General features: G+C 43.6%; 1 protein-coding gene across 2 annotated transcripts in view; it reads right to left on the bottom strand.

Moving 5' to 3' along the window:
• LOC106566803 (nucleolar protein 4-like) overlaps positions 1-23,390 on the bottom strand; it is a 190,939-nt gene that overhangs the window by 117,100 nt on the left and 50,449 nt on the right. For both annotated transcript variants that reach the window (XM_014135218.2, XM_014135217.2), the window contains exons 2-4: positions 18,809-18,961; positions 9,914-10,025; positions 4,478-4,587 (exon numbers count right to left, since the gene is read on the bottom strand). In XM_014135218.2, coding sequence (XP_013990693.2) covers positions 4,478-4,587; positions 9,914-10,025; positions 18,809-18,961 — 375 coding nt within the window. The remainder of the gene's footprint in view (positions 1-4,477; positions 4,588-9,913; positions 10,026-18,808; positions 18,962-23,390) is intronic.

The following is a 23,390-nucleotide window of genomic DNA, read 5'->3' as shown; positions in this document are numbered from 1 at the left end:
GGGCAAGGGTTACCATAGTAACATTAAATATCTAAATTGCCGCCAAAATGGAACTTCTGCTGCTAAAATCAATGTAACATCGGACCACTGCATTGTTTAAAAGCACTGCACGAAATTCTAATAGCTAAAATGTATCCTGCCGAGGCTTGTACGTTTCTCGGAAGGTAACTAGGGGCAAATTGCTATAGTACGCAACCAACAGTAGTGACCACGTTACACAGGCATTGGGTTATAGTACCAATGTAGATGGGCTGTGAGCACGCCGCACGCCTCGCGTGTGGGGGATTGTTCCCACTGTGATTGGTAATTCTGCATCCCACTAGAGAACAATGTGACATATGGAATGGCATGCGATGATACACAGTATACACTGAACTATGCACTTCAACGGCATGCGGTTGCTGCATAGCCTACATCAAAAGAAAAGGATGACTGACCACTGTAGGACAATTTAAACAATCAACTCAAGCAATCATCGGATATTGTTTAATTGATTGCCTACTAGGGATGGATAATAACACATGTATATGCGATGTTGGATGTCAGCTGGAGTACCTTCTTGAAATATATGTTTGATATTAATACTATATATTGGAATGGTATTATAATAGCCTACTATAACATTTTAAGTTGCGAGAGGATCGAATAGATTAACTTCTACAGCACACGTTTTGCTATAATAATTGAATTGATACAAATTATAGCCTATGCATTATATCAAAAATCTATAAGGCATAGGGTATTATCGAAAATCAATAATATAAACCATTTTATCAGTCATTCATTGGTTAGAAATGATTATATATTTGGGTATAAATAAGCTGAAAAATGGGGAGGTGTAATTGCCACAACATTATTTCCCAAAGCTGTTGAAAATAGCTAGAGCGCACAGTTGAGAACAGCAAAATATCAACACAACCGTATCATGTAAAATAAATGCTTACCTTCACTTCTGATGGTGAATTTTCAAGTGTGAATGTCAAACCACTCTCCAATTTCTCCCCCTTTCCGGTCTCTTTATTCACGTTTAATTCTAAAGACAATGTCCTGGTATGGGAGAGAGTACAGGACCCTCCAAGACTTGCACTGTCAACCAGCCCCAAAGATGGAGGCGGGGCAGCGGCAGTGGTAACGGACGTCACACGCCTCGTGCAAAATAGGGACTGTAGGCAACAGTGCGTTGGAGTGTGTTCACTCAATCCATTTCAAATGGTCATTGGCGGCTTTATAAAATATTTTACCACTGCCTCTCCCCTCTTATCTTTGTTAATTGCCACACTGGAGTACAGTACAGTCATTGCTTTGTTTCTTGCTCTACAAATGCCCACACCTGACTTCACATTCAGTATTTTCACTTAAAACCTTTACTTCAGAAATATGTAATTGATTCATCAAAATAAAAACATGTGTAGGCAAATAAGAGAGTGATACACAAACTATCAATAGCCTACATTAACTTACACACAAAGGAGGCATTTCAAGAAAAGTATATGCCTTAAGGTCTGACCCATTTCTATGGTTTGATCACACAATAGTCTTCTTTCATTCTGAAGGACGTTTAAGCAATTGAGTAAAAATGACATTTTTAAAAGGTTCATACAATAACCACGTGAGTCCCTTTAAAGGGAGTCAACAGATGATTTGTGTACGGATAAGGCGTATGTACTGTACGCACTTTGAGACAGATTTATGGGGAACTTCTGCCACCTACAGGCGAAACCTGGAAAGTGTATGTATCAATAACACACAATTTCAAAACATACGAACCCGTAACACACATCTCACAGCGTGTTCAATATTGATGTGAGTGTAGACCCTTGAAATTGTTCATGCCACTATATATTAGAGCAGGTCAGCACCATGCACTCTATCCCAGTCCTTATAGTTACATTGACCAACACAATACATTGACTTTAAGCTACATTCTCCCCAGTATAAAACACATATTGTCTTTTTCAATACGCAAATACGACTTGTTATAAATAGACTGCTTTTTATTCATCATCATTATCGTGAGGTGGGGGAGGGGGGGATTCCTCATTTTATATACTAGTCTTCACTTTAACTAGTATCTTATCTGGTGTCTTCCTATAGCCCAATAGTAATTATAGCCTACCAACCCCCACCTCTCCATCCCCCCTGCCACCCCCACCCCAAAAACGAAATTAGTTTTCTCAGGAGAAGACAGAATAAATGGGAAAACAGCCCATAAATGATAATGAACCATCCCTCTTTAATTCTCTTCCCATCGCCCCCCTCCCCTTCCCCTCCCCTGGCGGTGCAGGCAGAGACAGAGCCACCGCCCAGCGTCTGCAGCCTGCAGGAAGGATGCTTGGTAATTTCCTCCATTATTGAATTGGTCTGGACACGCATGTCTTGATGGTCTCGTCCCCCCTCCCTCACTGCCACATCCTTCTCCTCTTTTCTCTCTTCTCTCTCTCTCTTTTCTCTCTCTTTCTCTCTTTTCACTCTCTTTCGCTCTAACCCTGCACCACCCCGTGCTCTGTAAAGACCCTATAAAAAACACACACAAACCCATGACCTCTTTCACAGAGTGGTCATTCAATAATTGCCCTCCTTAGTGCCCTCTTACACCCTGGTGTCCGCCCCTCACCCTCACCCACCCACCCCCACCAATTCAAGCCCTCACTGCCTGTGCGTCCTTTTTTGATAGCTGAGTCATTGTTCCTCATTTCCTGCCTCTGGTGAGTACTGCTGCTCTGCTGAAAATCTAAAAGCCAGAATTAGACATGAAACTGAATCTCAAGCACTTAGATGCCCAACACCCTGCATTTCAATCCACCAGGGGATGTTTAGTTTTGTTCTAGTTGAGTCAGGAGATGGGCACCCTGCAGAGCACCTTGCTCAAGCATACGCATGCCCATTCTTAAGTGAAAAACTTGACAGTTTTAAATCACGTCTTAAGACATGTCTCAATTTAATGATACATTTAGTCTTACATCAATTATAAAATGAAAATCATAGTAAAATTGTGAACTGTTAGTAATTAGGGTGATTATTAACAATGTTGTTGGACCAAAGATGTGAGTACACTTACTTGCAAGGGAGACTTGACCAAGAAGGCAGCAGCAAACAATACAACAATTTTAAACATATCAGCACTACATTATGATCCGGCCTACAGGAAACATTTACACTACATTTACTTCTGTTCGTGTGCATGGCGAACGGCAGTGTCTAGCCGACAGGACATATTGGCATTCCTCTGCAAATTGGTACTCCAATACTTTTCTCACACCTCAGTTAATTAGACTGCCAAGTCTTTGTTAATTGGAATGAGCTGAACCCCATTCCCTCCTTGATTATCATACCAGGCATGCAAGCACACACTCGCCCATCCACACACATCCACACACACACGCACACACACACTTACATTCGCCCACACAGACGCAGGCACACACAATCTCGCGAGCACGCTTACACACTCTCACAAGCACACACTTTCCTGTGTGCGCCTGATTGGCAGTCCTGAATGATTCTATGCTCTTTTACAGATAGCTAACCTGGCACGGGGGATGGAAGGTGGGCTGTCGAGGGAGGGGGATAGTGTGTGTGTGGTACACAAAGAGCCTGATAGAAATGACAGTGAAGACGGCCACTTCCATCTAATCTTCACCTATTCTGGACAACAGAATGTACAGCAGGGATCATCAACTAGATTCAGCAGCGGGCTGATTTTTTCTTGAGTGGATGCTCATGGGGCTGGAACATAATTATAAAGAATTTGTAGACTGCAAATTGACCAGAAGAAGCCCAAACAGAAATAATATTTGACGAAAACATAATTATTTCAAACCTTGCTTACATTTGTATACGATCACATATATTTCTCTATTATACATGGGAATACTTTGGAACAGATTTCCAAAATGAAAATCACTTGGAGCTGATTTGCTGTCTTTTATGTCCAACAATTTTTTTATATTATATACAGTACCAGTCAAACGTAGAATAATAGTGAAGACGTCAAAACTATGAATAATAGATATGGAATCATGTAGTAACCAAAAAAGTGTTAAACAAATCAAAATATATTTTATATTTGAGATTCTTCAAATAGCCACCAAGAATGCCAAGAGTGTGCAGAGCTGTCATCAAGGTAAAGGGCGGGTATTTTGAAGAATCTCAAATATAAAATATATTTTGATTTGTTTAACACTATTTTGGTTACTACATGATTCCATATCTGTTATTTCATAGTTTTGATGTCTTCACTATTATTCTTCAATGTAGAAAATAGTAAAAATAAATAAAAACCCTTGAATGATTAGGTGTTGTAAAACATTTGACTGGTAGTGGTGTGTGTGTGTGTGTGTGTGTGTGTGTGTGTGTGTGTGTGTGTGTGTGTGTATATATATATTTAATTTTCTCTGAAAACTTGGGGGGCCAATTAAAATCCCCCGGGGGCCGCCAGTTAGGGAACCCTGATGTACAAGCTACACCTTGGCCTTACCTGCTCATTGGTACTCATGCACTGGAGTTTCATCTGCTTCAGATAGGTGGTGGTCAGCGGCATGTTGTAGTCGATGAGATCCGGCACCAGTGATGTCGGTCTGTCATTTTCTGTGAAGATTATACACACAAAGTATTATGACTCTCATTCTCCCATAACCTCCTTCTTGAACCCAAACACATACAGGGTCATGTTCATTAGGCACCAAAATGTAAGAAAACAAACTGAAAGAGCGAGGCACTACCTGAACTTTAGAAATGCAATTTATTTTCTTCTGTTGAGTGCCCTGATGAATCTGTACATGCACTAGCCAATGGACTCTGCCTGGGTGGCAGTGCTCTAAGTGGACACTAGAGGGCCATTTAATGTGGGAGTAGAGAAAATGGTGCTGTCTAGTTTGCTTAATTTAAGGAATTTGAAATGATTTATACTTGCACTTTTTAAAGCATATTTTAGCAATTACATTTACTTTTGATACTTAAGTATATTTAAAACCAAATACTATTAGGCTTTTACTCAAGTACAATTTTATTTGGTGACTTTCACCTTTTTCTGTCATTTTGTAATAAGGTATCTTTATTTAAGTATGACAATTGGGTACTTTTTCCACCATTGGCAGGAAGCCGCATTTGCTTCCATCATTAAGAGTAGTGATGGAAGGAATGGGTGGTCTCATCATTGAACAACAATTTGCCTGACGGTTTTGATATCCGTTCATCATGATCCAGTACACCATTTTGCACAATGGGCTGCTTGATTCTAATATATAAATATACTTTCTTTCTTCAAACATGCATACAAAAAAAGTATTAATTACCCACAATCCTCTTAAATCAGAGGCAAGAGGCAAAATTGTTGCAATAAGTTAAATTATTAAGTAGAGAGAGAAATATTATTACAATTTAGTATATTAAATCACATACATCATTTAAATTAACAAATCATTGAAACAACTTACCTTTATTTTTATTAAGTATATGTTTTTTTGTTTTTCTTGTCAATTTCAATTCACCCCAGAATATTTTTACAGTGTGCATGTGTACATGTGCGAGAGGGATAGAAGAGGGTGGATCGCTCATAAAGAGCAGCAAAGCCACCAAATTGCTGCTCCTGGCAGCTGCCACAAGCACGCAGAAACAAACAAGCAGCTGCTTTGACCAGAATCAGCTCTTACTCTATGTATAGATTACCTTAATTAAATCTTGTAATAAATAATGTGGAAATTGAGCAAGTTGAGGAGACTAAACTGCTTGGTGTAACCCTGGATTGTAAACTGTCATGGTCAAACATATTGATGCAACAGTAGCTAACATGGGGAGAAGTCTGCTCTTTTGACATTGCTATCCACAAAACAAGTCCTACAGGCCCTAGTTTTGTCACACCTAGACTACTTCTCAGTCATATGGTCAAGTGCCACAAAGAGGGACATATGCAAATGAGTTGGCCCAGAACAGAGCAGCAAGGCTGGCAGCACGTAGAGCTAACATCAATGACATGCATGTCAATCTCTCCTGGCTCAAAGTAGAGGAGATTGACTGCATCACTTCTTGTCTTTGTGAGTGGTATTGACATGTTCAAACAACTAGTACACAGACACCCATGCATACCCCATAAGACATGCCACAAGGGGTCTCTTCACAGTCCCCAAGTCCAGAACAGACTCCGGGAAATTCACAGTACTACACAGAGCCATGACTACATGGAACTCTATTCCACATCAAGTAACTCATGTAAGCAGTAAAATCAGATTTAAAAAACAGATCAAACTACACCTTATGGAACAACGTGGACTGTGAAGAGACACACACAGGCACACACACACACACACACACACACACACTCTAGCACACGCATGCTACACTGTAATGTTGTATGATGATATTATACATTTTGTATTGTTGATATGTAGTGGTGTAACAGCGTAATATGATGTGCTGTTTCATCTTTTGTTTTATATGTAATGTAATTTGGACCCCAGGAAGAGTAGCTGCTGCCTTGGCAACAGCTAATGGGGATCCATAATAAATACAAATCCACTACTATCCTGTCCTGTGTTAAACCATAATGAAAAAGAGACCAGATTTTTTTATGAATAGTAATGGGCCTACAGTATGATTTCTCTGCCATTCGCCATGATGGACATTTACAGTATATGTAATGAGAGCATTAAACCACTAAGTGGACATCCTACATTAAGATGCTTGTGCATTTGAACTTACTTATACCAGCAGTTCATTTTTAAAGACATCTCTACTATAATATATAATATAGCACATAACAAAATAACTGCAAACTCTCTATAACTGAACTGGTATACATCCTCTCTTTTTTTGCATTGACATTGTACTTCAAGTGCAAGCAATAGTCTGTCTTCCTCATCAAATAAAATAACATTTGAAATAAAATGTTATTGGTCACACATATTTAGCAGATGTTATTGCGGGTGTAGTGAAATGCTTGTGTTCCTAGCTCCAACAGTGCAGTAGCATGTAACAATTCACACAAATCTAAAAGTAAAAGAATGGATTTAAGAAATATATAACTATTAGAGTGAGTAATGTCAGAGTGGCATTGATTAAAACACAGTAGAATAGAATACAGTATATACATATGAGATGAGTAAAGCAGTATGTAAACATTATTTAAACATGATTAAAGTGACTAGTGTTCCATTATTAAAGTGGCCAGTGATTCCAAGTCTATGTATATAGGACAGCAGCCTCTAAGGTGCAGGGTTACGTAACCGGGTGGAACCCGGCTAGTGATGGCTGTTTAACAGTCTGATGGCCTTGAGATAGAAGCTGTTTTTCAGTCTCTCGGTCTCAGCTTTAATGCACCTGTACTGACCTTGCCTTCTAGATGATAGCAGGTGAACAGGCCGTGGCTCGGGTGGTTGATGTCCTTGATTATCTTTTTGGCCTTCCTGTGACATCGGGTGCTGTAGGTGTCCTGGACGGCAGGTAGTTTGCCCCCGGTGATGCGTTGTGCAGACCGCACCACCCTCTGGAGAGCCCTGCGATTGCGGGCGGTGCAGTTGCCATACCAGGTGGTGATACAGCCCGACAGGACGCTGTCAATTGTGCATCTGTAAGAGTTTGTGAGGGTTTTAGGGGCCAAGCCAAATTTCTTCAGCCTCCTGTCTGTGTGGGTGGACCATTTCAGATCGTCAGTGATGTGTACACCGAGGAACTTGAAGCTTTCCACCTGCTCCACTGTGGTCCGGTCGATGTGGATAGGGGGGTGCTCCCTCTGCTGTTTCCTGAAGTCCACAAGCAGCTCCTTTGTTTTGTTGATGTTAAGTGAGAGGTTATTTTCCTGGCATCACTCTTCCAGGGCCCTCACCTACTCCCTGTAGGCTGTCTCGTCATTATTGGTAATCAGGCCTACTACTGTTGTGTCATCTGCAAACTTGATGATTGAGTCGGAGGCATGCGTGGCCATGCAGTCATGGGTGAACATGGAGTACAGGAGGGGTCTGAGTTCGCACCCTTGTGGGCCCCTGTGTTGAGGATCAGCAAAGTGGAAGTGTTGTTTTCTACCTTCACCACCTGGGGGTGGCCCGTCAGGAAGTTCAGGACCCAGTTGCACAGGGCGGGGTTCAGACCCAGGGACCTGACCTTGGAGGGTACTATCACATGACGTACAGGGCGTACAGGGTCCTCCTCTCCAAGGATCATATCAAACAACCTATCACCTACTGGGACAGTACACTCATGTGTACACACACTCTATCCATCAGTAATCGATTGCGCTCCTGTCTATTTACTGCAGAGGTATAGATTATCTGCCTTGTATTTTCCCCCTTCAGGACTCCAGAACATTGTCCCTTAGTAGGTCAGCAGATAAATGAAATGACAGAGACTAGACTTGACAGCTGAGAAATGGAGTTTAAAATGAGAAGGGAGGAAAAATCAGCACAGGGCCAGCGACCTAGGCTTGTATTAATAAAGCGTCTCAGATCTAGTGCTGATCCAGGATCAGGTCCCTCCTGTCCATGTAATCTTATTCATCATGATCTAAAAGGCAAAAAACTGATCATAGATCAGCATTCCTTCTCTGTGGGCTTTATGAATATGGGCCCTATCCTACACCCCCTTGACACCTGTTCCTAGTGCATAACCAATACGTTATGATGAAGGTTGAAGAGACGAAAGATGAAAGATGTGACTCAAAAGACTGCCTGATGTCAATTTAAAAGAGCCCCAGCATACAGTAATGAATTGCATTCAATAATTCAACACTGAACTTTTGCGGGAGTGGCTTAGGCGGAGAGGAGGGGGGTGGTTGGTTGGAGGGGTTACAGGGATGGGGGGGGGGTGGAAAGGGGTGGACCCCCATAGGGAAGGAAGCCAATTAGCTGCTCTCTTTACGAGCGACGCCCAGTGTTAGCTGCTCACAACACTCTGACAGACAGATCGGGCCTGGGAGCACCTCTCATGCTGCGTTGTGTGTTTATGGGATGGAGGAGGGGGTTTGGTGAGCATTACTATTCATTTGGCAAGGTTTACTTTACATACTACCCATGTTCTGTTCTTGTGGGAATATGGAAGTGCCTTCCATACGTGAAGGTACATGACAGCCCCTCTGTCAATATGGGACCCTGAATATAGAGGGAATAAAATATGTATAAATAGCAGGACAGCCATTGAAGATTTCACTCCATTTCGAACTCTCTCTGATTTATTTCTCTCCTCACCATTTCCACCCCATTTTGGTCTGTCTCCGTGTGTCTTTCGCCCTTGGCCTTGGGAACAATGCATGCGGTTGTGGGATATCAGGAATCTTCCTCTGGAATGCCAGTCTGAGTCACGGTTCCCTTACCGCCACAGCTGTCCTCCAGTGACACAGTCACTTGCCAAAGCTAACACAGCCAACTAGCAGGCACAGGGGAAGACACAAGCCAACCCAGGCCAGGCTAGCACAGAACACAGCAGCACAGTAGAGCTAAGCACAGTTCAATGCCATACCACACACTGTGCACTCTCTCACTCTGGGAAACCAGCACTACAATACAAACGCTATACAAAGAAATAAGCCGTTTTTCTCTCTGGCTGCTGTGCCTCTCTCTCGCTCTCTCATTTTTTTCTTTATTTCTTTGTTAAAGGCCCCAAATTGGGCTAATTGCAGTGTGTTAGGAAGGAGGCAGGACACTCCAATGACTTTCAGTTTAATAGGACTGGGGAGGACTGGGAAAACTGTGTGGGGGCTGCCTTTAGGGTGGCAGCAAGACGAGGATAAGAGGGGGAGGGGGAGTGGGAGTGGAGGAGGGGGAAAAGCAAGCAGTGCTCAAAAGCGTTCTTTTTACAACTCATATGAAAATCCCTGTCCATCTACATCCATGCTCTGAGAGTCTGCGGAAGCTTTCCAAATAGCTCTGAACAGAGCCTGAAGGAGCCACTAGTCAGTGGTCCAGAGAGAAACAGAGAGGTTGTTTACCTTTGAACTCTGCGCCGCCAGGGCTGATGTGCATCCTCTTCTGACACTCACCACAGCTCATCAGGTAACGGGTCACTGCTTCCCTGGGCAGGAAGGCATACGTCTCCGCTATCTGACCATCAGCGAGAGAGAGGGGGTGGGGGAGCGAGAGAGAGGGGAGAGAGAGAGAGAGAGAGAGAGGGGGAGAGAGAGAGAGAGACAGAGAGAGAGAGACAGAGAGAGAGAGAGACAGAGAGAGAGAGACAGAGAGAGAGAGAGAGAGAGGGGGTGGGGGAGCGAGAGAGGGGGGAGAGAGAGAGAGAGAGTGAGAGACAGGGAGAGAGAGAGAGAGAGAGAGAGAGAGAGAGAGAGAGAGAGAGAGAGAGAGAGAGAGAGAGAGAGAGAGAGAGAGACAGAGAGACAGAGAGAGAGAGAGACAGAGAGACAGAGAGAGAGACAGAGAGAGAGAGGGGGTGGGGGAGCGAGAGAGAGGGGGAGAGAGAGAGAGAGAGAGAGAGAGAGAGAGAGAGAGAGTGAGAGACAGGGAGAAAGAGAGAGAGAGAGAGAGAGCGAGAGAGAGAGTGAGAGACAGGGAGAAGAGAGAGAGAGAGAGAGAGAGAGTGAGAGACAGGGAGAGAGAGAGAGAGAGAGAGAGTGAGAGACAGGGAGAGAGAGAGAGAGAGAGAGAGAGAGAGTGAGAGACAGGGAGAGAGAGAGAGAGAGAGAGAGAGAGAGAGAGAGAGAGAGAGAGAGAGTGAGAGACAGGGAGAAAGAGAGAGAGAGAGAGAGTGAGAGACAGGGAGAGAGAGAGAGAGAGTGAGAGACAGGGAGAGAGAGAGAGAGAGAGAGAGAGAGACAGAGAGAGAGAGAGAGAGAGAGAGAGACAGGGAGAGAGAGAGAGAGAGAGAGAGAGAGAGAGAGAGGGAGAGAGAGAGAGAGAGAGAGAGAGAGAGAGAGAGAGAGAGAGAGAGAGAGAGAGAGAGAGAGAGACAGGGAGAGAGAGAGAGAGAGAGAGAGTGAGAGACAGGGAGAGAGAGAGAGAGAGAGAGAGAGAGAGAGAGAGAGAGAGAGACAGGGGGAAAAGAGAGAAAAAATTATATCACTACCAGAGCCATGGCTGATAAAGATGCTGCTATGTATACTTCTAGTATTGAACACTGAAGAGGTAATACTACTGTCTCTACAGGCTCAATTTGGACTTTCTGTTAAAACTCCATCAAACAATATGTCACCACTTCACCCAGAGTAGAGGCAGTGAGTGTCAGTAGGGTTTTAAGGGTGTGTGTGTGTGTGTGTGTGTGTGTGTGTGTGTGTGTGTGTGTGTGTGTGTGTGTGTGTGTGCATACTTCCGTGAGTGTAACAAGGAGAGCGGGGTGTGGTCTAGTCTAGCATTGCTCAGATTGGGGAATATTCAGAGGTGGAAACTTTCCGTGGAAATTATGGGAATATATGGGAATTAACGGAAATATATGCAAAGTAATATTAATACCATTTAAATGTAGATGTTTTTGCATTGGATATATTTACCATATCATATGGAGACAGAAACATACACCTTTTACCTTATTATAAGTAGACAATTGCAAATGATTAAATCCTTCCAACAGAAATGTTAAAAAACTATTTAGTTACGAATTAAACTTTAATTAAATGAGTTGACTCTTCACATGGGATGATTTCACTTAACAACAAAAGAAAGGGAATATTGAATGATCCCCAATGATCCATCACATCTCCCAAAAACGTTTTCAACATACATCTGTAAAATGATAGTCTAGAAACTAAAGCTTTAGTTGTCTTCCTCTCAGGCTTCCATGTCTTCTCCCTGGACCTCCTCAATGTACACCTTTTGATCATCAGACTCTGAGGCCTCATCTTCACTGTCACTTTCCAACCTTGTTGAGGATGGCTCGTTGTCAGGCTCAAAAAGCCTAACATTTGCCCGGATGGCCACCAATTTTTCAACCCTTGTATTGGTCAGCCTGTTGTGTGCTTTGGTGTGTGTGTTCCCAAACAAGGACTAGTTACGCTCTGAGGAGGCTGATGTTGGTGGGATTTGGTGGAAGATGGAGGCCACAGGGGAAAGAGCCTCAGATCCACAAAGTCCCTTCCACCGTGTGGCTGATGAGATATGTTGGCACGACTGCCATATTGCATCTCCATCCCAAAGCCCTTGCTTGGAAGTGTACTTCGCCAGACTGCCAAGAAACTTGCCCTCATCCAGGCCAAGCTGGCGAGACACGGTAGTGATAACACCATAGGCCTTGTTGATCTCTGCACCAGACAGGATGCTCCTGCCAGCATACTTGGGGTCCAACATGTACGCTGCGGCGTGTATGGGCTTCAGGCAGAAGTCTTCACGGTTTTTGATGTATTTCAGAACTGCAATTTCCTCTGCATTGGAGCAACAGTGAAGTCGGTAGGGCAGTACGGATTTCTTCTCTTATATCTTGCAAACAGAGTCTGAACATCAGACAGGATGGCATTGTCTCCCTCAATCCATGCAATGGCTACTGCTATAGGTTTCAGGAGTTTCAGGCTGCTTACCACTCTCCCAAAATACATAATCCAGGAGGATCGTCTTGATGGGGCTGTCCATATCGGCAGACTGTGATATGGTCATTTCTTGGAGAGACTCCTTCCTCTCCAGGAGACTGTCAAACATGATGACAACAGGTGTTGCTGGGCAGCTTTGATGTGGTGCTCTTATTCTTCTCACTTTGCTTGGTGAGGTAGATTGCTGATATAACTTGATGACCCTTCACATACCTAACCATTTCCTTGGCTTTTAGCAGTACATTCACCACTCTATCAAACGGTTAGCAAAACCTAACTAGCAGAAATTGTTAACAAGTTAGACATTATTTAAACACACTTTGCTGCAGGCTACTATTTACTAGTTAACAAAAAATAATGTATTGTCACGATTCCCACCGACGGTGGCGCCCCCTCCTGCTCGGGAAGGCGCTCGGCGGTCGTCGTCACCGGCCTATTAGCTGCCACTGATCCCCTTTTTGGTTTTGGGCACCTGTGGCCAATTAGCTATTAGAGGGGGTATTTAGTTTAGCTGGCCCGTCCGTTGTTTGTGCGGGATTAATTTTGTTCATTGACGACGTGTTGTTCGTCGGCTTTGCCTTGTCGCCTATTTGTATTTATTCCCTATGTTTGGGAACTTTTGTTTATCTCCAGTGTTATTAAAAACACCGCTACCCTGTGTTCGCTGCTTCCTGCGCCTCATTCCTCCTACACGACTACCGAAACCATTACATGTATGTCATATAAAATATATTCACTTCACCCAGTATTGTAATCAAAACTTACCAGAAAGCATGTAGTCCTTGTAATAGTGTGGGCTTAATAGCATCTAATTAGTGTGCAAGATCTTGAGAGTCAGCTGCACATGTGATGGAAGAATGCACTGTGCATGCAGAGGGTTGCAATTCCATTGAATTGGGCATAGTTTAACCAAAATATGCCACAAGACCTAGAATTTCCTTATGTGTATCCTACAAAAAAGGTTCACTGTTATAAGCTAACTTTTTGATGAATTTTGATGAACAGTTTGCACAGTCTATCATTTTTGCAAGGTAGCCTGGTGACACCAGATTATCTCTAGGAGAACTTTCAATGTATTCTCCGTTCTCCTGCCCTTGCTGTCACCTTCCGATCTTTACTTTTTTCACGCTGTCCCTGCAGTCATCCTTTCCTCCCCCTCTCTCTCAAACTAGCCTCCCTCTATCACTCCGCCCTCTGTGGTGGGCTGGGAGCAGGAGAAAATACACACCCCCTTCCCTCTAACAAACATCCTGGCCAGAGAGGTGACGGTTGTAAAATGAGGGTGGGGAGGAGGGGAGTGAGGGGTGATCTAGAGGGTTTTAGAGAGGTTCGAAAAGGTCCGAAAAGGGACCTCACTGAAAGTTGAAGCTCATTTACTGCATTTCGATACAATAAAACAATTTCAAATGGTATTTGGAGAACAGCAAAAACAAGCAAAAATGACCCGAGTCATTATCACCTTGGCTGCTGTAGGTTCATTCACCTCAGTTTATCTACAAACACATAGCCTATTAGCTATACAATTGTAACGTTATACCCCTGAAAGGGGGGAAATATGAGTCATGATTCACACTGACATAGCATCAGTGATAAAAACGCTTGTTTTTTAGAACTGTATTGTTTGCATTTCGATTGTATTTTAATGTAGGCCTATATGGACGATAGGCCATGTGGAGAAATTGATATTGAAAAATAACTTTTTTTTTTAAGTTCCTAACTTGTTTGATAAGATTAGTACAGATTTTCTCAGGGGAACCCACATGGGTCTCCGACCCCAAGTTTGGGAACCAATAAACTAACCTCTCTCTCTGCTTGCTTCCTCTCGCTCTGTCTCTGCTTCCTCCTGCATGCATTGCAGCCTGCCTCAGCCTCACCACTGAGCGCCACATCACTGTCTGTCTCAATAACCTACTCTCTGTAAAGCAAAGTAATTAGGAGAATGTAATAACATATTTTCTGCTCCTGCTGAGGTAGGCTCCATTTAACATTAGCTTCTTTCTTCATCCTTCTAGCTGGCTAAGTATTACTAGCCAGAGCACTTCAAGGTTACTGCAATAGAAGTCTCTGCCAGCAGTTAGCCACCTGACTGACTGACATATCTATATGCGACTATTTACCAGTTGTGCACTCCACAGGAGGTTGGTGGCACCTTAATTGGGGAGGACGGGCTCGTGGTAATGGCTGGAGCGGAATAAGTGGAATGATACCATTCTATTTGCTCCGTTCTGGCCATTATTATGAGCCGCCCTCCCCTCAGCAGCCCCCTGTGGTGCACTCATTCTCAGAGAGTTGCTATGTGTTTGTTTGGGGGATGTCTGTAGACATGGCAGGAGTCGCAGGAAGGTTTAAACATTCCCATTTGTCCGGCATCTCGCAAACACAGTCGTCAGCATCTCTGACTCTCTAGTTGGCTAGGCTACTTGATCCCAGTGCGACCTGGTGTACTTCGTTTCACATCTCAGGCCCTTGGCCTGGGCCGCGAGAGGGTGGAGTTAGCCATTTGATAGAGTGGTGAATGTGCTGCTAAAAGGCAAATCTGGGGGATGCAGGTAAACATAACAAACCAACCACTGTTCATGATTCCACTCGTTCACAGAGGCAGGCAGTCAGATCAAGAATATAAGCGTTCTGAGCTTGGAGAAATGCTGGGAGAAATATTTCGATGTTGACCCTTAATTGATTTTCTTTATTGTGTTCAACATATAGATTTAAAATATATATTTGTTTTTAATTAGAAAAATTACAGATTACAGAGGTACAAGCCTTTGTGCCCTCATATCTAGTTACGGTCATAGGAGGGGATTGTGGGGCGAGGCAGTGACTCCCCCCAGAGGGGTTGACGCTCTTTGTGTGACGACAGGCTAGCTACCACCGCCATTGTTCTCCCAGTCCCAATAGAATCTCAGAAAGCGAGCCATGTAGCCTACAGAGTAGGACCGTGGGTCTGGAAAGGGCCTGTGGCGGTGGGTCTGCCCTGGGCCACCAATGCAGCTCTGTCTATCTGTTCTGGAGAAGCATAAAGGGGGACAGAGGGGGACAGAGAGGAGAAGCAGGCAGCATGTTGGCTGAGCAGGACTGCCAATGAAGGATAGGGACAACCAGTCATGTGTCCTGCAGAGTGTGTGTGTGTGTGTGTGTGGGTGTGTGTGTAATAAACATTTCATGGCCCACTGTGTGATAAAGTACCTTGGAAGCCATGGCAGCGGGCAGAGCAAAAATACAGTAAATAAGCAGTGAAAAAAAGATGAAGTATTCTGTTCATTACACAGTCCCAGCTCTGTTCACTCACTACTAATGTTATACTGATATTCTATCATTTCATTCTTATCCAATAGAAGTGAAAATAAATCCTAAAAAGGAAAGTACATGTTCTGTACAGTACTGGGGTGAATATTTAGTTACCATGTTCAACCAGAAGAGGGCAGTATCACCAATTGAGATGGCAAAGTATCCCAATAAAACACACTGGGCAAATGAAAGGTTTTGTCCCAATTACTTTAGTACAGGGCGGAAGCGCATTTTCCAATGGCAGACTTGAAATCTCCCCATTTGAAATTAAGCTAGGAAGGAACGATGGACAATGCTGCCCAGGTGTGTGCTTTGCACTGCTGTCATCACCCTTAATCTAAATAAACTACACATCTGGCCTTCAGCGACTGTGGCGACGCTCACAGAGAGAATTGCTGAATAGTTGTCAGGGAGAGAGAAATACCTTCTTCCAACGACCACAAGGTCAGCTTTGCGCTAGAATCTAATATCCTTGCCAGACCCCTTCAATCTAAAGTGAGAAACGTTTTCTTTCACACGCACAAAATGAAAAAATCTTGCGAAGTTGCAGCATTTTCTTGTAATGAAGTAAGGTAAAAAAATAAAATAAAAACGGGGGGTGAAGTTACGGAGGCGGTAAGTGTCACAGAGATTGCCGGAAAATTATTGACTGGAAATGAAATATGTTAGTTTATCTTAAATAGAGAGAACTGGGGGTTCAGTGAATGAACTGAAGAGAAAAATACATATTTGCCAACATGAATGTTCTGGGTCAATGGTGATGCCTGCTGTCTTGTGAGAAAATATTCAGAGGATGGTCTAGAAGTATTATACAAATCTATTTCAACTATCCCATTCATTTTAATGGGATAAGGAGAAAGTGAGTGTTAGTGTTATTGATTGTGTCTAAACACCAAAAACCAGATGGACGGCGAGAGAGAGAAACAAGTCACGAAACAGGAATGAATACTAAAGATCGAAAGAGGAACAGAGAACAGAACATATATTGCCAAATAATCATAAAGACAGGCAATTTAAAAAGAGTGTCAAATAGAAACAGAGCCAGGGGAGAGAGAGAGGTAGCAGGCTAAGATAGAGATAACGGTGTAGACACACTGGGTGACCGTGTGATCGAAGAGAAAGATTGAGTAAAAGGGAAGAGTGAGACAGATGGAGAGAAATATAAAGTAAAAGGTATTGAGATACAGGTAGAGAGAAAGATCAAGTGAAAGGAAAGAGTGAGAGATAGTTTTTTTCATTTTTTTTTTTAAAGAAAGATGGCACTGATAGAGATGGCAGCTTCGCTTCAAGTCCTTAGGAAACTGTGCAGTATTTTGTATTTTTAATGTATTATTTCTTACATTGTTAGCCCAGAAAACCTTAAGTGTTATCACATACAGCCGGCTTTACTAGATTGTGTGTTAGGTTTTGTTGTGGAATTTGTTAGACATTACCTGTTAGACACTGCTGCACTGTCAGATCAAAACTCAGGAAAAAAGAAACATCCCTTTTTCAGGACCCTGTCTTTCAAAGATAATTTGTAAAAATCCAAATAACTTCACAGATTTTCATTGTAAAGGGTTTAAACACTGGTTCCCATGCTTTTTCAATGAACCATAAACAATTAATGAACATGCACCTGTGGAACGGTTCTTAAGACACTAACAGCTTACAGATGGTAGGCAATTAAGGTTACAGTTATGAAAACTTAGGACACTAAAGAGGCCTTTCTACTGACTCTGAAAAACACCAAAAGAAAGATGCCCAGGGTCCCTGCTCATCTGCGTGAAGATGACTTATCCATGCTGCAAGGAGGCATGAGGACTGCAGATGTGGCCAGGGAAATACATTGCAATGTCCGTACTGTGAGATGGCTAAGACAGCGCTACAGGGAGACAGGACAGCCAGCTGATAGTCCTCGCAGTGGCAGACCACATGTAACAACACCTGCACAGGATCGGTACATCCGAACATCACACCTGCGGGACAGGTACAGGATGGCAACAACAACTGCCCGAGTTACACCAGGAACGCACAATCCCTCCATCAGTGCTCAGACTGTCCGCAATAGGCTGAGAGAGGCTGAACTGAGGGCTTGTATGCCTGTTGTAAGGGAGGTCCTCACCAGACATCACCGGCAAAAATGTCGCCTATGCCCAAAAACCCACCGTCGCTGGACCAGACAAGATGACAAAAAGTGCTCTTCACTGACAAGTTGCGGTTTTGTCTCACCAGGGGTGATGATCTGATTTGCGTTTATCATCGAAGGAATGAGTGTTACATCGAAGCCTATACTCTGCAGCGGGATCGATTTGGAGGTGGAGGGTCTGTCATGGGCTGGGGCGGTGTGTCACAGCATCATCGGACTGAGCTTGTTGTCATTGCAGGCAATCTCAACGAGGTGCGTTACAGGGAAGACATCCTCCTCCCTCATGTGGTACCCTTCCTGCAGGCTCATCCTGACATGACCCTCCAACAAGACAATGCCACCAGCCATACTGCTTGTTCTGTGCGTGATTTCCTGCAAGACAGGAATGTCAGTGTTCTGCCATGGCCAGCGAAGAGCCCGGATCTCACGTCTGGGACCTGTTGGATCGGAGGGTGAGGGCTAGGGCCATTCCCCCCAGAAATGTCCAGGAACTTGCAGGTGCCTTGGTGGAAGAGTGGGGTAACATCTCACAGCAAGAACTGGCAAATCTGGTGCAGTTCATGAGGAGGAGATGCACTGCAGTACATAATGCAGCTGGTGGCCACACTAGATACTCACTGCTACTTTTGATTATGACCCCGCCTTTGTTCAGGGACACATTATTCCATTTCTGTTAGTCACATGTCAGTGGAACTTGTTCAGTTTATGTCTCAATTGTTGAATCTTGTTATGTTCATACAAATATATACACATGTTAAGTTTGCTGAAAATAAACACAGTTGACAGTGAGAGGACGTTTCTTTTTTTGCTGAGTTTAGAAGCATAAGCATTTCGCTACACTCGCAATAACATCTGCTAACCATGTGTATGTGACCAATACAATTAGATTTGATAAAGAGGGGGAATGTGTGAGAGAGGTAGAGAGATAAAGAGTGTATTTTCACCGCTTTGTAGGTCTTCTTCTGTCCGGCGTGTTTGGGTGCTTTGCCGGGGTCGGTGCTGATCTCTACGTGCATGGCATAGATGATGTCAAAGAAGTCCTCCACCACTGCCACCCTCTTCAGAGAGGATTCCGACCCAGAGCTCCCGTCCACACACTGCAAGAGAGGAGAGGACGAGTGGTACTTTAGCAGACTGGCTCATTGGGATGAGGCCTAGAGCACAAGGCACCAAGCCTACACACATACACACACAATACCATATTATGTAAAGCAGCACTGACACATTACGCCAACACATAACCTAACAGCCCCCAATAGGTACACAAATGAAAATGCTCTCTTAAAATCAGTCTTTAGTTCAGATAACCCTAATTTTCTTTAACAAAACAATAAAATCTCCTACTAAAAAAAGCCTGAAAATTATTGATCATTTTTATGAAGACCATTAATAGTGAGCAGGGCTGTAACCAGGGTTTGAGTTTTAATGAGGTCCATAGGCATTTCTATACATTAAAACAATTTTAAATGGTATTTGGAGAACAGCAAAAATAAGCAAAAATGACCCAAGTCATTATCACCTTGGCTGCTGTAGGTTCATTCACCTCAATTTATCTACAAACACATAGCCTATTAGCTATACAATTGTAACGTTATACCCCTGAAAGGGGGGTAAATATGAGTCATGATTCACACTGACATAGCATCAGTGATAAAAACACTTGTTTTTTAGAACTGTATTGTTTGCATTTTGATTACATTTTAATGTAGGCCTACAGCGTATGTGGAGATATTCATATTGAAACATATCTTTTTTTTTTCCTAACTTGTTTGATAAAATTAGTACAGATTCTCAGGGGACCCCACATGGGTCTCCGACCCCAAGTTTGGGAAGCTCTGTACTAACCTTTTTCTACTTGCTTCCTCTCTCTGTCTCTGCTTCCTCCTGCATGCATTGCAGCCTGCCTCAGCTTCACCACTGAGCGCCACATCACTGTCTGTCTGTCTGTCTGTCTGTCTGTCTCAGTAGCCTACTCTCTCCAAAGCAACGTTATTAAGAGAACTTAATAGCATGTATTTTGCTCCTACTGAGGTAGGCTCCGTTTAACGTTAGCCAGCTAGAAGGATGAAGTAATAAGCTAAGTAATACTAGCCAGAGCCCTTCAACATTACTGCAATAGAAGTCTTCCGGCAGTTAGCCACCTGACTGGCTGACTGACATCTATGAGCGACTATTTATCAGTTGTGCACTCATTCTCAGAAAGTCGTGTTTTGTTTGTTTGGGGGATGTCTGTAGACACGGCAGGAGTCACGGGACGGTTTTAAAATGGGCTCTTGTCGGCATCTCGCAAACACACTGTCATCAGCATCTCTGACTCTCTAGTCCAGGCTACTTGAGCCGAGTGCGAGCTGGGATACAGTAGTTAGTTTCACTTCAGACCCTCCGCCTGTGCTGCGAGAGGGCGGAGAGAGTTCGAGTGGTGAGGCAAATCACTTAGGCAAACCTGGGGGATGTAGGCGAACATAATGAACAAACCACTGTTCATGATTCCACTCAGACTTCGCAAAGATGTCGGCGCGATTATAACTCAGTCAGATCAATAATAAAAAAATTCTGAGCTTCGATCAACGCATGGGAGCAATATTTAGAAGTTGACCAGTAATATATTTTCTTTATTGTGTACAACATATATATATATATATATATATATATATATATATATATATATATATTTTGTATTATTATTTATTTTTCAAGTTACAAAAAATTACCAAGGTCATGACACACACACACACACACACACACACACACACACACACACACACACACACACACAACACACTATGAGAGAGAGTGGTGCTGGGAACCTCCATATTCTCCCCCAAGGCCAGTGGAGAGCTGTGTGTGTACTAGGGGGAGGGGGATACCTGCCAGGAGCATGCACACACACACACACACACACACACACACACACAGAGAGAGAAAGTATGTGTAAAACAGCAGGTGGTGCACAAAATGCACTTTAAATCGCTACAAAGAAATGGCTCTTTGAAGTATGTTTCATCATTGCATTGTTTGGTTGGTTGTTTCTTTCACTGGCTGTTCAATCATTGTATTCTCCCTCCTACCAAAGTGTGTGGTCAACAAACTGACACAATTTCAAAAACAGTGAAGGTAAGAGAGGTGAGTTCTTTTGTCTTTGTTCAGGATCTTCAAAATGACCACAGGTGGTAGAACCAAACTCTGTTATTTGTAGGCTGCTGTAGACAATATTAAGTGTATGTAGTTGTCAAGGATTCATGTGATAACAAAACATTGATAAGGCTATCAACACCATGTTCTAATTCAAGTTTAGCATAGCTCAAAACATTACATTTAATGAAGTAATTACATTCTCATTTTGTGGTTTAAGAATTATTCATATTTACATCTTCACAATTCACAATGAATCTATCATGATCCTTTGCCTATCTTTACAGTATTCATTTTCAGAGCTCCAAGCTCCAGCTCCAACAGCACAAAGCAACACCCAACACAAACAGCTCCCCGCTAAAAAGGGTGGGGGAAAAAAACACTTCTAGTTCCAACCAGCGTTCCGCTCACAATAAGGCAAAACTTGCTGCCATGACAACCGGATAGCTAACCTCTCGGGCAGGTGTGTGGGGCAGCGGGTCATGTGACACAGGCTGCACCTAGTAAAACTTGAATTAAAGACAACAAGCAGAATGAACAGCGTGTGGGGGCTGACAGATTTTCACGTTATCCAAAATACACACACACCAAATTCTCTCTGGTTTCTTCCTCATTATTTTGTCTCTATTTCTCCCTCTCTATAACATTTTGGTCTCATCTCTCCACAGTCTCTCTCATCATGTGAGTATATTCCCAGTCTATGAGCTGGACTGAGGAGATGTTTCTGTCTGTCCTGTGTTGTGGTGCTGGGCACGCCTCTAGTCTGTTGCCCTCGTTTTGGCTTTGTGTGGGACTCACTGGAGCGTGACAGGTAAACATGGGGGATGTGTGTGTGTGTCCGAGTCTGTGTGTCTTGTGTTCGGGGTAGTTCTCTCCTCATTACTGTATAAAACATTGATCCCTGGGCACCTTTAACAGAAGCAACAGTCAGGGAGTCAATGAACTAACTCACTCACTCACCCCCCTCCCCCTACCTCTAGCCCTACCTCTCTCTCTCGCCCTACCTCTCTCTCAAGCGGCAGGTAATGAAGGTTGCCATGGCAGCATGGAGCAGCGTGCAGAGCAGAGAGGGCTGCATGCTTCTAAAGCACCAGCTCCCTTCATGGTCACCGTAATGCCATTCAAACAATGGTGATGATGATGAGGATGAAGATGTTATTTCTCATCGAAAGGTAGAGGCATCGGTGGGACAAGGTGGCTGTTGTTGATTACTCTATACAGTGAGGGAAAAAAGTATTTGATCCCCTGCTGATGTTGTACGTTTGCCCACTGACAAAGAAATTATCAGTCTATCATTTTAATGGTAGGTTTATTTGAACAGTGAGAGACAGAATAACCACAAAAAAATCCAGAAAAACGCATGTCAAAAATGTTATAAAATGATTTGCATTTTAATGAGGGAAATAAGTATTTGACCCCTCTGCAAAACATGATTTAGTACTTGATGGCAAAACCCTTGTTGGCAATCACAGAGGTCAGATGTTTCTTGTAGTTGGCCACCAGGTTTGCAAACATCTCAGGAGGGATTTTGTCCCACTCCTCTTTGCAGATCTTCTCCAAGTCATTAAGGTTTCGAGGCTGACGTTTGGCAACTCGAACCTTCAGCTCCCTCCACAGATTTTCTATGGGATTGAGGTCTGGAGACTGGCTAGGCCACTCCAGGACCTTAATGTGCTTCTTCTTGAGCCACTCCTTTGTTGCTTTGGCCGTGTGTTTTGGGTCATTGTCATGCTGGAATACCCATCCACGACCCATTTTCAATGCCCTGGCTGAGGGAAGAAGGTTCTCACCCAAGATTTGACGGTACATGGCCCCGTCCATCGTCCCTTTGATGCGGTGAAGTTGTCCTGTCCCCTTAGCAGAAAAACACCCCCAAAGCATAATGTTTCCACCTCCATGTTTGACGGTGGGGATGGTATTCTTGGGGTCATAGGCAGCATTCCTCCTCCTCCAAACACGGCGAGTTGAGTTGACGCCAAAGAGCTCCATTTTGGTCTCATCTGACCACAACACTTTCACCCAGTTGTCCTCTGAATCATTCAGACGTTCATTGGCAAACTTCAGACGGGCATGTATATGTGCTTTCTTGAGCAGGGGGACCTTGCGGGCGCTGCAGGATTTCAGTCCTTCACGGCGTAGTGTGTTACCAATTGTTTTCTTGGTGACTATGGTCCCAGCTGCCTTGAGATCATTGACAAGACCCTCCCGTGTAGTTCTGGGCTGATTCCTCACCGTTCTCATGATCCTTGCAACTCCACGAGGTGAGATCTTGCATGGAGCCCCAGGCCGAGGGAGATTGACAATTATTTTGTGTTTCTTCCATTTGCGAATAATTGCACCAAATTCTGTCACCTTCTCACCAAGCTGCTTGGCGATGGTCTTGTAGCCCATTCC

Source organism: Salmo salar, chromosome ssa13 (assembly GCF_905237065.1).
Source record: "Salmo salar chromosome ssa13, Ssal_v3.1, whole genome shotgun sequence".
Taxonomy (NCBI): Eukaryota; Metazoa; Chordata; class Actinopteri; order Salmoniformes; family Salmonidae; genus Salmo; species Salmo salar.
This window is presented reverse-complemented; position numbering and strand designations above follow the sequence as displayed.